We start from the raw sequence: 12,872 nt of genomic DNA, 5'->3' as shown, positions 1-12,872 counted from the left end.
TTTGATTGAGAGAGGTTCTTGAGGTTTTTAGAAGGTATTTCCTATGAGGAAGAATTATGTGGCAAAAGGGTGAACTTCGGTGGTGATGCGAAATACAACCAAGTCGATTGGAGGAGTTCGTGATGGTACTGTGATGGTACTGTGATGGGGTATACGAGCCTCTCGATAATTGATTGGAGTGGTCGTAGGAGGTTTTGGGGAGTTACTCTTCGGGGATGGAGTTGGGGGTGGATTGGAGGAAGACAGGAATCAACAAGGGGGGAAAGTTGAGGGATGTGAATGTAGGTGAATACTAGTGGATATGAAGAGGGCTGGAGGGCTTGATTGAAGATCGAGTCGAGATTGGTGATACGGGAAAGTACCACTGTACGGCTTCGGATGTCAAGTAAGTGGGAAATAGGTGGAACAGGTGAAAGATATCGATCAGACCAGCTATTGTCAAGTCAGAAAGCTATAAGAAATGTTTATCAGTTCGAACTAGTCGTCGATATCACAATACGTCAAGTATTACAATCAACAAAGAAGCTGCACCATGAGCGAGTCATTTATGAGAAGAATACACAAAGGGTCAGAATTCCAAACGTTCCTTTCATCCCTCTTTCACTGCGTTGATTCCAGTATGGACGTCAAAGGAAGTTGAGGAATCGAAAATTCGACGTCACTTTGAGTGTGGTCGTGTCAGACAGTGCACGGGAAGATCAACGGGGATGAGCACTTGTCACGAAACCCTTCCACAAACGTCATCGAGGACTTTGAGCGGTTGCCAAGAGACTACTCTGTGTTTTGGACAGTGAAAAAGGTCAGAGAGTCAATCGTCAAATCGCAGTCAGGAATACCACAGATGCACCCACTACTATAACTTCTGACTCCGCCCTAAGCTGTTTGTGCAGGTTGGATCAATGTGATATTATCCCCTTTCAGTAGGATCCGACCTGCTCATCAGCCCAATTTCGGATATTGACAAGTCCTCCCTCGATGACATTCCGTCCTGAGTGAACCGCCAATCGGCATACCGACGAGTCTCCTTTTGATCATGCCAACCAAGCCTCATGAATCAATTTCCCTTTGCCAGGAGAATAATTATCCTGCCATGCAAGTGACCGGATATTGGCCTTCTTAAACGAGCAAAAATGTGGAGAGGAGGGGGGTAGGATCCCCAGCAAATTCCAATCGCCAGAACGGGGCACAATGATTGATCAAGATGGAAGAGTTGACGCAAGCCACTCACCTAACTCCCTCCGTGGTTTCACAGGCTTGCCGGGTTTCGCAGCGCAATCATACACTTCCTCCGCTTCATCCAACACGAGATTCATGAACTCGTCGAAGCCCTGGTGGTCGTAACGTTTTCATCGCGCAAGGGTTGGTGGTTGTATTGCCAAATATTTCAGTAGACGATATAACGAACCATGAGTTGAGAGTTTGTTCAATCCAGTCCGTGGAGGGGAACATGAAGGCGTAACGTGGATGAAGTATCGGGGGTTCCAGAGAAGTCAAAAGTTCAATTGAAGGGTTGAGAGGGAGACATAGATCACAAAGCAAAAACGAGTAGTGTTAGTGACATGTTCACAGACGGTTGAAGATGAACAACTTACAACGATAAATGCCTCTATACGGAATTCATTACTGTCATAAAGCCATATTGTGATCCGAGTATGCTGCTGTGTCAGACTGTGATCTCTTGACTCAACGCCTTCACTCGCAACTATACGAGTGGAATTTTGGAGTTGAGTGAGATACGTCGGCGTGTCGGTGAGAAGACAGAACAGTGAGACGAACCTTTTGTAGATGACTGAATATGACGTTGATGGGCTGTAAACGTCAGCTTGAAGATGTCTTGACAGTGATGAGCTCACTTGAACTGCGACTTTTCTACCACCCATTATGTCGGAATACCTGAACGAACGCCCGCTAAGTATGTACTCGTACCTTGACTACAGTCTCGTAGATTACCGACGGCAGTTCCGAGTTGTGATGTATAGACGAGGTGGTACAAGTCTGGTAGAAAAGAAAAGAAGAGAGTAGAGTAGACAGTCGAGAAGGGGAGGAGTGGGAGGAGGAAATCTTGGTGGTAAACTTGAATGACGTGGCATATCCCTTCAATCACTGATAAGCACCTTGCCCCCCCCCCTTCGTTTCTCACCTATCAACTTGACACCTCGTCCATCCTACCCTCGCCTCTCTCTCTACACCTATAACATGTCACTATCACAATCAACTTCAATAGTCCTCGCTGCTTTACAAGCTCTCTATCATGACCCCGACGCCGCTGCAAAGAAAAAGGCCAATGAATGGTTGCAAGAGTTCCAACACAGCGTGAGTCCTTCAGAAGCGTATTCCTCGCCTCGTGGTTTGCTCTGGAGCTTTGGAGATCGAACCAGTCACATCGGATAGAATGCTGATAGAGCAGGTGGAAGCTTGGCAGACTTGTCATGATCTATTGACTTCCCCAGAGACCAGCTTGGAGGGAAGATTGTTCTCCGCGCAGACGTTACGAGCAAAGGTCGGTCTTTCATTGTGCTCGTCCCTTCCCTTGTTCACGCTCCTTGGGTCAACGTCTCGGCGCTACATCACTGTTTCCACCTCCCCCTCTACCTCAATCTGCTGTCACTTACTGCTGAACCCTGTCCTCACGCGTCTGCAAATGACCGTCGAAATGCTACAAAGCGCTCCACCCAGCGTTAGAAGTATCACGGGCTCACAAAACCATTAATGAACGGAGCTCACCACCTAGATAGTATATGACCTCTCTCAACTCCCTCGAATCCAACTGGTACCACTGCGTGACTCTATCCTGACCTCCCTACCCGCCCTCACATCACCCTCCGCTCCTCAAGGATCCCGAGCCGTTGTTCTGCAATTATGTCTCGCTCTCGCCGATTTAGCCATCCAAATGCCCGAATGGCAAGATCCGGCCAGACAAATGATCGAAAATTATGGAAAGGATCCAGGGACGGTGGGAGTTTTACTTGGATTTTTAAAGTCTTTAGTGGAAGAGGCAGGGAATGGCAAGATTCCACTGGTCAGTCCTTCCTCCTATCACTCCGGCGCCACCATCCCACCAGAAGTCGGTACCATCAATCACTGACTCGGCAGAACGAAGACGGCAAAGATCATTTAGCCAACCTCATGTCAACTTCCGCCAAGCAAGTTCTTGACGTTTTAGTCATGTACATTCAAGCTCCAGGTCAGTTGTCGCCTTGTTGATGTGTCTCAGCTAACTCCAAGGCCTCACTCCCCAGATCCAATCAACTATTTTTGACACACTTCGTTCCTGGGTCGTCGGCGGAGAATTACCCGCATTCGAAGTCGCCACTACCCCTCTGTTCCCAGCAACCTTTGAAGCTCTCGCCTCTGATCAATTATTTGACTCCGCCGTAGACGTCCTATGTGACCTCATCAACGAGACCCAAGAAATACAAGACAATGTAGAAGTCATACAACAAATTATCCCTCGACTTATCGCCCTCGGACCTCAGCTAGACATACATCAAGAAGATGGAGATCGGATAAGAGGTTATTGTCGGATATTTTGTGAAGCTGGGGAATGCTACAAAGATCTCATTGCCAAACATCCCTCAGACCTTCTCCCTCTTGTCCAAGCCATCTCGAAATGTGCCGCCTACCCCGATCTCGACATCGTCCCTATCACTTTTCAATTCTGGTATCAACTCGCCACCACTCTCGGCCGACAACCAACCGACCCAGCTCTTCAACCCATCCTCGACATCTACTCTGAATTACAAAAAATCATCATCCGTCATTTATCATTTCCTTCGGACGATGAAGGTCAAACATCTCAAGAAAAAGAAGAATTCCGATATTTTAGACATCGAATGGGTGATACACTCAAAGATTGTTGTCATTTACTCGGTGCACCTACTTGTCTACGTGTTTCCCTAAACCTGGTCCTTTCCGCCCTTTCCTCACCTTCACCCCAATGGCAAGAAATCGAGGCTCCATTATTCAGCATGAGGTCAATGGGCGCAGAGGTTGATCCGGATGATGACGAAGTTTTACCTCACATCATGGAGCTACTTCCTCGTTTACCTGATCATCCAAGGATACGTTACGCAGCCATTCTCGTCTTGTCAAGATATACACAATGGATAGATCGACATCCTCAAAACCTCGAATTTCAACTACAATACATTTCTTCGGGTTTCCAAATGCCCGAAGATGAGGTTCAAGCAGCTGCGGCTCAAGCGATGAAATTTATGTGTCAGGATTGTGGTAGTCATCTGGTCCCGTTCTTACCACAGTTACACGACTTTGTCACTCAGATGAGAGATAGATTAGATCAGGCGGATATGTTAGAGGTCTGCGAGGCTATCGGTCATGTCATCGAAAGAATGGAACCTGAACAAGCTGCGGGGGTACTCCAACAATTTTGTCAACCTTTATTGGCCAGAGTTCAAGTCGTGGCAATGACCACGGAATCTGTTGGTAAACCAGAATTGACGAAAGCCGCAGGTACGTTTTTCCCACTCTCTCACACACATCATTCTCCTCCAACCATTCTCGTCTCAATACCCCCACTTCCCCGAGTGGTCCTTCTCTCTTCCTTTCATGGATTTTGCTGATGGCATGACAGACGCTTTAGAACAAATCGACGCTTTTCTCAACGTAGTAGGAACCCTTACACCTCTCCCACAATCTTGTTTATCCACGCCCACGGCAGTCTATGCAGTTTTAGACGCCCTTCTCGCCCGACACGCCCAAATCTATTATATTTCCGAAAGAACAGGTTACGTATTACGACGAGGCCTTACTTTTTTCCCGACCACCGCCCTCGAACCTGTCCTTCAACCAATGTTGGAACGTATGACGTTGGCTTTTGAACAAAGTGGTTATCCTAGTTACGTATGGATCGTGGGAAAATCAGCTGCGAAATTCGCAAATGCTGCTAGGGGATCTTCACCTCATGCTTTGGGCGTGGCTGATTTGTTGGGTGGTGCCTTGGAAAGGGTGACTTTGCAAGTGGGAAAAATGTTGACTAGTAAGACGGCTGTTGAGATACCTGATGGTGAGTCTGGCTTCTACCTTCTTTTGGGTTTGTCACACCGCCTCCGATTCGTACTCTTCTTCAACACGTCTTGTATGAATCTTTCCGCTCCCTAGGCTTGCGTGGCGGCCTTGTGAATTTTGTGAATCGTTTGACCCTCTTGCCGTCCCTCCCCTGTATCATCACCTTACTTTGTGACTCGATTCTGAAACTCTACGTGCCACAATACACGTGACGTCTTTCATGTTTCGCAGTCATCATCGCAAAGTAGACTGTGCATATCCTATAGAACCAAGATTTCGAGAAGAAACTAAGACTAACAAATAGTGATCGAAGATTATCTTCACTGTTTCTTATCTTATCTCAATTTTCTCCCCCCACTCACACTTTCTTCTCCCATTTTACATCTATCCCTCTCTCATACCCTCTCAGCACTCACATGTCCATCAACACCAATAATAAGCGTAGCTCTAGACGTCCTTTCTATCTTATCTGAAAATCAACATGAACCACAACTCCCTCCTATTTTCAGACAATACGGCAAAGCTCTTCTCGGTTTATGTCTTACAGGATTATTACAGGACTTTCCGGAAGGTAGTACCAATGCCGTTCAGAGCGTCGTTAATGCTGTTTGTGCGGCGTCGGAGAATGCAGAGGTGGAAAGTTGGGCTACTGAAGCGGTGGGTGGTGTGGCGGGTTGGATGTTACCTTTGAGTGATAAAGAGGTGTTTTTGAGGGATTTACATGAGTGAGTTTGAGTGTTTCATCTGATTTCCCCTTGTTCATCCTCCCTCTCATTCATCTTCCTGTATTTCTTTTCGTTCTTCGGCCTGTCCTTCCTTCTGTACATCTCCGACGTTTGATGTTGTTGAATGACCTCTGCGTTCACTTCCCCCTGTCTTTGTCTCTCTGGAGGAACTGGTGTCACCTTGTAACCAAGGGTCTTGTCGCTCTACCTGCATGACGTTACTCTCTTATATCCATCCATACGGTATACCTCGAAATGTGTTTAATCTTCGTGGAGTGAGAGCTCGCAACTCAGATACTGACCCTTAGGTATCTACTCCAAGGTAAAACAGGTGACAAGCTCAAAAACGCCATTGTCCAAATGCTTCGCGCTTCTAGAAGAGCAAAAGAGAGAGGACGTCAAGCTAGAAAGTCGTTAGGCGGATGATGGATTTGCTTTCTTCCTCTCACCCGGGTTCCTCTTTTAATGGGGACAATCATCTCCCCCGAACCAGGGTGCGTTTTCATACATGAGAGGGAGATGGGACGTAGATTTTCATTTCGTAGTGTAAGGTCATACATGAGAGGGAGTTGTGGGGACTACAACAAATTCATCTCATCGTGGGTGAGTTTTATTCATGATGGAAAGTTGGGAAGACTATCTTCATCTTATGGTGATGAGGTTGATCTATGATGGGAAAGTTGGAATGTGAACTGGTTGGATATCTAAGACGGGGGCGTTGGTTGATAGGGAGGACACGGAAAGAGTTGGGACACGGTTGATAGATTACGGATAATACGAGATAAGGGAGTAATGAACGTGTTGATGTTAATGGGATGAAGGATGTTATCGCAATCTGTGGTTGGAAGATGTTTATGAAGGATGTTATTGCAATGTTTGGTTGGGAAGACAATGTCATGAAGAGACATGGAGCTAAAGGGTAGGAAAGAATCACGGATGATACATGGTAAGATGAAGGATATGACGATCGGAAGGGTATACATGACAATATGGCATAGAAAGTTCAAAGAGAGAGATGAGAGAGAGAGAGAGATGAGAAGGAGTCTTGAATTAATTTTTATGTGCATTATGCATTGTCAATCACATCCATCTTTTTTCTAAACATAACTCTTCACATCAACACAATCCTCTACATTCCTAAATGATGAGCAATTTGTGGTTGTCATAGACAATATGTAGTTGAGAGTTGAGAGATTTGAAGAAAGATGGAAGATCAGTACTTATGTTTGTTTTCGCTTATAATTAGATGATAACACAGAGGGGAAAAAGAGCATGCATCAATTCTACATGTCTCTATACTTATCACATTCCACTCACACGCAGTAAACCAGGGACGATCGAATAAAGTTCAGAGGATAAGTTGAACGGGGAAATATTCGACGGAAGGGGTAATCCAAACGGTGGTTTGGCCGTCCTGGCCCGATTCTATCGGCTAACAATGTTGTACTGTAAAATTATATCATCATTGGAAAGATTAGACACAGGTGGAATTGATGCATGCTCTTCTTTCCCTCTGCATTGTCACTGATATTCTTTAACACGTAGGACTCTGTCTCTGGCTGTGTCCCTAACAAGTCCCAGTTTTTGCACATCTTGATGATTTTATCAATCTCTGTGACTGTTACTGTACATACTGAACTTAGGGAGAAGTTAGATAAGTAACAACCTCCTCTTATTGGAGGACAAAGTTGACCTTTTATAAGTGCAGTATATATCTGTCATCAAAGCTGGGTTGAAATCCAAAATGTGCTGTCCACACATGACTTACCATCATGTACGTAGTTGCATGCTTCCTTCCGAAAACGCACGGATTCCATCGTCGTGAATATCGTCCGATTGAGATAATACAGCGACCGAGATAGTGGTTTTCCTAGTTTATTTGGTATACTTATCATATTCCACTCATACACAGCAAACCAGAGACAATCAAATCAAGTTCAGAGGATAAGTTGAACAAAGGGAAAATTGAAGGAAGGGGTAATAATTCTATTTGCGGTTCGGCCGTCGCAGGCGGAATCTATCGGCTAACAAGATCGGAACCACTTGAGGATACGGGTCATCAAACAAATATGCCAACGTTTAAAGTGGAAAACAAGGTCCCCCCCTTAGAAGTTTGTGAAACTTAAGGTGTGATTCCCACTCCACAACCACGTCAATGTCGATAGGAGAGTGTCCTTCAAGTTGTGGAGCGGCCCGCTCCAATGGTGGAGCGTAAGGTACGTCATTGAGCCCGAATTTGGAAATCCTGGAAAAACACAGCACTTCTCCTTTCTCCCCCTTTATCTTCTTTCAACCTTGATACTTCAAACAAAACACCCATATATCAGAACATTGAATCAATATCACTTACTGTACCTTTTCTCACTTTACCAATCTACATATCAATAACATATAGAAGGAGATCATAAGGATATTATCATGTCTCAATCATATAACCTATCAAGTGAAATTCCTGATTACCCGATTAATTACTCCAATGTGGTACTGCGACTTCAATTACGATATCTATTCAGTATGGAATCATTTGAGAATCATGATAGAAATACTAGTCTTCTACCCACACGTCATTTCAGGGTTAATATTCATCCAGAATTTTTGAGAACAGCAGAGACAATCATAACCACTGAGAATCATCAGAAATATACGTGTCCAAAGATAACCAAAGTCTCATTACATTACCCACGTGGATCAAAGCTACCTGATACCTGGGAATTGTTTCTTCAAGAAACCTCGGGAGAAACTACCCAACTCTCTTTCCGAAACGCATTGGAAGCCAGCTGGGACGCAAACATGTTTCATGAACGTATGAAGCCTGAACACCGACTGGAAGAGTCAATTTTAGAAATTGAACCTACTTGGTCAGGGGTCAATCAGTCAGCTGAAGGCGAGTTTCGGCGTTTCGATTTTTGCCTCCCATCTCAAGTTTTATATTTCCTAGTAACTTTTTAGTGTTTGTGGCACATCAGAAGGCGTTGGAGCTGTGAAATGAGGTTGGATTGATGGAAAAAGTAAGGAATCATGCATGACGTGACAGGCAATCGATCATTTGTCTTTCCTCAATCTGTCATTGACACCCTTCTTCAGGTACACGCCAATTACTTAGATGTCATGACCAGATACTGTGGATAGTCTGCTTCAATGAGCTATGGGCTATGCGGCCTCATAGTGAACATATATAGTGATGTAGTGAATTAAAGAGACTATATGTCAATGTGATCAAGCGGCAATAGATGTGCTAAGTGATGAGAAGATACTATACCAATATGGAACGGAGAATACCCGTGATGGGAACGATTCGATGAAAGTACGACTCTGAGGAACATGTTTGGACAATAATCGATAATCGACAGTTGGAAGGACATACTATATAATTTTCACTGGTATAGGGGCCCAATGGCTTGGTCATGTAGCTGACCTAGCTAATAAACCTTTTTGGGGGGGCCGATTGAATGAGGAAACTGGCTCGTAAAATGACATGTCTGGTCCGTGCGGACAATTCCGTACAGAACCCCCGTGCATTTTGACACCGTCAATGTATGCGTTCCAAACAAAACTACCGGTGAGATTGATCTCGCTCGATATGGAAGACGCCAAATCTGTCCAAGAGAGGAGAAGACAGATTGGGGAATATCACTCCATTGACAAGGATCAAATGAGGAATAATTGTGGGAAATGGATTATCAATCAAATTCCCAGGTGGAAGACCATGGAAGGATAGAACCTCATCATAGCCACTTATACTCTACACAGCCTGGAATTATAGTGGGAAATACTTTTTGACAGGGATGGATGACGGACATATCACTTACGACCCCATCCAACTCTCCTGAACCATCTGTTCCCCTTCCACGTCTGTTATCACATTCACAATCACCTCTTTCTCCCTTCTGACACTTCCGATGTTTATCATTAGACGTACCTTCCCTGCTGCCTGCCTGAATTGTTCAGCGAATTCTGCTCCTATCTCCTCACCCACCTAGTTACCCTATGTTGCTGAATCCCAGGTTCCCACTCCACACTATCTATCTTCCCCTCCCTACTGAGTAAATGTGGATTCTCAATCTGCCTTTTCCCCCACATTCTCCCACAGCTTCAAAGGGCCCACACAGCCTCATTACCATACTTATTTGTTCAATTTGTCAGACTCGGATCATATACGTACCGTAACCATCCTACTTACCACTTTCAAATGCCCGTCGGGTTATAGTTCGGAAGCCGGGGTCATTTATATCCACGAGTGGTATTTCCGGTTCGGGTTCCTACTTGGATGACTGATCCACGGTCTAGACCCCCTCGGGCATCGCCTTCCATCCAATCCCACTCCCCTAGATCAGCCTACCAATCACCCTTACAAATAGGAAGTCCCCTCCCTCACATTCTCTTCAACATCCCGTCTGATTCGTGTTTGTTCATCTGTCTAACCACACTGACTCAACTTGAGATATAACTCAGTAAGCAATCATCCATCACAACCTTCACGCCTCTACCAAAATGACTTCCGTGCCTTCCACAAGCAGCATAACCAACACTGCCTCAACCCCAACTCCCTCCACCATTGATCCAAAGGCTGCAGAACAAATGGTAACATTGTTCAGAAGTGTTGCTTCTCACTGGACTGAACAGCTCGCTCAGGTTCTGATTAGGGATGAAGACCACAAGGAACAATATAAGAAAGACCTTATGGCGGGTCTCGATCTTGTCACTTTTGGTAATTCCGTCTATGAAACTCTCCACGGGACATCACATCCTTACCTATGGAATGTCAATGCTGTCCGCGCCATTGAACCCGCTGTCGTCAACTATCAGGTATCACAAGCTGAACAGAACCCTTCCAACATGCTGGTGAAGGGTTTACCACAGAGCGATCATTCAACACAGTGGTCCGAGTCAGCTGAAGCTGTGTCTGGGGAGTCAATTGCGTCGTACAATAATGAATGAAAGAGAGTGATAGATATCATGAATGAATGTCACGAACTATGCCGTGACACCTCAATCATCCCACCAGCAATGACCCTCCTTTGACCATCAAAACCCCTATCACGTCTTAACCTCTTCACTCTACACATAACTCAGGACATCTGAGACCAACTACGGCGGAGTACAGCTGGAGAGTAAGGTATACCGGGGTCTGGAGCATGAGGGCGGCGAAGTGCGGCGAAGTTAGACGAACTTAGGCTAAGTAGGGACAATGGGAGCAGAAGTACGGCAAAGTTAGACGAAGTTAGGCTAAGTAGGGACAATGAGAGCAGAAGTGCGGCGATGTTTGGCGGAGTTAGTCGAAGGAGGAGAAGGATGGCCGGGGACTCGGGGAAGTTGGACGAAGTGTGCTGAAGTACGTCAAAGCGCAAGAGGGTTGGGTGAACGTCGAGGAGGAGTAGATAATATCAGCTGAGAAGACTGCTGAAGTTCTTCAGTGATCCTTGATTGTTGTCAGTAGTGATAGATTGATAGAGATAGCTACATACAAATCAAGCCTCATCACCATCAGTTGTTAGCTGATAGAATCGGGCCAGGACGACCGAACCGCCGTTAGATAATTACCCGGTCCGTCAAATATTTCTCTGTTCAACTTATCCTCTGAACTCTATTTGATCATCTCTGGTTTACTGCGTGTGAGTGGAATGTGATAAGTATAGAGACATGTAAAATTGATGCATGCTCTTTTCCCCCTCTGTATTATCATCTAATTATCAGCAAACAAGATAGTCATTCACAGGAAATCACAGGACATGTGAGTGAAATCCACCGTGAGGTTGAGATGTCAAATCGAGTTATAGGCATGCATTGGACTGGCTGACTGTCGTATTTCAATCCCTGATGGAGACATGGGGAATCAGAAGCTCGATCTCAAGTCTACATCCGAGTCGAGACTGAAAAAGGTATGTAACCTCCTATGTTTGTTTGTCACTACCCGTGATTCCGGCTTTACTGTAGACTCATCTTTCCAAGGGCACTAGCCTCATGTAAGAGTTTCTCACGGTCATACGTAAAGAAGTCATTCTACCGAACCCCGAACTCCGAGACATCCCGAAATTGCCCGTCTGAGACATTGTCCATGTTGATCCGTCCATCCGTCCATCCTTCCATCAAGAAGGACAGATGTACACCAGGGCGTCTACACTTACGGCTAAAGAACCCGTGGACTTTTTCCCACTCTGAACATGTTTTCTTATTGGAACGAAAATCAGACGATACTTCCTCAAGTATCTACACCCCCCTAAGCCAATTTTCGCACGAGACCACAACGTCATCTGTTGATTATTTTCTCAAAATCCAGACAAAATGTGTTGTGTTGCTTTCCTCGAGGAAAATGAAGAAAAAAAAACGAGGTTTCTCGTTAGTCCATGATGGTCTATAAGTCGTTTCCTGGGTGACAAGGGCGATAAGAAGTGTGGAAATGATTATCCTGAACTTTCCCGCTTTTCACAGGTATGTTATATTCCCTTACTGTGGTTTGATTTCTTAACCCTTGCTTTTGTCTTCCTTCCTCCGATTTCCGATTTCCGTCTCCCGACTTCCGACACTTTGATCTGGAGCTTCCGTCTTGACCCGTTTGTCGATATATAGAAAAGAAGATATATGCCCACTTTTATCGTCGCTTGTCTTCATAACTTTTCACAAATCGACGTATTCCGTTCCACAGATTACTCTGGTCTCTTACCTTGAACATCTACCTATCGTAAATTGGTGCGAACACATTCCACTCTATCATCTTTCCTAAACTGGTTCATTTACGTATCGTCCCTCGTAACCTTGCCTTTCGATCACCTTTATCGGATTCAATCCCCCACTTTGACAACCCCCGAAATCACCTGTATCCAAGTGACCATGACACAACCTCCGAATCCTACTTCCGATCCTGGACTATCAAACAAGAAGCTCACCATATGTATAACCGGTGTGAATGGTTTGGTAGGGAAAGCATTAGTACAACTCGCTTTGAAAGAAGGACATGATGTTTTGGCATTGGACATTCATTCCACTCCCTCCTGTCTTCCTTGTGGCCCAAGTCAACAGAATTCTGATGATATCTATCCGTCTCCAAAGTCATCGCCTACTCTTCAATGTATGATGGATATAGATCAATTACAGGACTCTCCTGATAATCTCTCACCAGTCGAC

At 45.2% G+C, this 12,872-nt stretch overlaps 5 protein-coding genes across 5 annotated transcripts; 3 read left to right on the top strand and 2 right to left on the bottom strand.

The window, feature by feature from the left end:
* Window positions 1–873: 873 nt before the first annotated feature.
* On the bottom strand, window positions 874–1,880 carry TREMEDRAFT_69713 (uncharacterized protein; the record flags this gene model as incomplete). The annotated part of the gene is made up of 5 exons (XM_007006583.1): window positions 874–932; window positions 1,229–1,328; window positions 1,593–1,655; window positions 1,777–1,809; window positions 1,854–1,880. 5 exons carry the CDS (start codon window positions 1,878–1,880, stop codon window positions 874–876), a joined length of 282 nt encoding a protein of 93 aa, XP_007006645.1.
* A 316-nt stretch (window positions 1,881–2,196) lies between these two features.
* On the top strand, window positions 2,197–6,176 carry TREMEDRAFT_74507 (uncharacterized protein; the record flags this gene model as incomplete). Its single annotated transcript, XM_007006582.1, has 8 exons — window positions 2,197–2,313; window positions 2,408–2,500; window positions 2,732–3,019; window positions 3,094–3,184; window positions 3,226–4,470; window positions 4,601–5,023; window positions 5,330–5,750; window positions 6,059–6,176. The coding sequence occupies 8 exons, from the start codon at window positions 2,197–2,199 to the stop codon at window positions 6,174–6,176; spliced, it is 2,796 nt and encodes a 931-aa protein (XP_007006644.1).
* Window positions 6,177–8,168: 1,992 nt separating this feature from the next.
* TREMEDRAFT_64363 (uncharacterized protein) lies at window positions 8,169–8,699 on the top strand (the record flags this gene model as incomplete). Its single annotated transcript, XM_007006532.1, has 1 exon — window positions 8,169–8,699. The coding sequence occupies one exon, from the start codon at window positions 8,169–8,171 to the stop codon at window positions 8,697–8,699; it is 531 nt and encodes a 176-aa protein (XP_007006594.1).
* A 453-nt stretch (window positions 8,700–9,152) lies between these two features.
* On the bottom strand, window positions 9,153–9,830 carry TREMEDRAFT_64362 (uncharacterized protein; the record flags this gene model as incomplete). Its single annotated transcript, XM_007006531.1, has 4 exons — window positions 9,153–9,346; window positions 9,560–9,602; window positions 9,670–9,685; window positions 9,727–9,830. 4 exons carry the CDS (start codon window positions 9,828–9,830, stop codon window positions 9,153–9,155), a joined length of 357 nt encoding a protein of 118 aa, XP_007006593.1.
* A 411-nt stretch (window positions 9,831–10,241) lies between these two features.
* TREMEDRAFT_64361 (uncharacterized protein) lies at window positions 10,242–10,688 on the top strand (the record flags this gene model as incomplete). Its single annotated transcript, XM_007006530.1, has 1 exon — window positions 10,242–10,688. The coding sequence occupies one exon, from the start codon at window positions 10,242–10,244 to the stop codon at window positions 10,686–10,688; it is 447 nt and encodes a 148-aa protein (XP_007006592.1).
* Window positions 10,689–12,872: the final 2,184 nt, after the last annotated feature.

The sequence above is a fragment of the Tremella mesenterica genome (assembly GCF_000271645.1).
Source record: "Tremella mesenterica DSM 1558 unplaced genomic scaffold TREMEscaffold_10, whole genome shotgun sequence".
NCBI lineage: Eukaryota > Fungi > Basidiomycota > Tremellomycetes > Tremellales > Tremellaceae > Tremella > Tremella mesenterica.
This window is presented reverse-complemented; position numbering and strand designations above follow the sequence as displayed.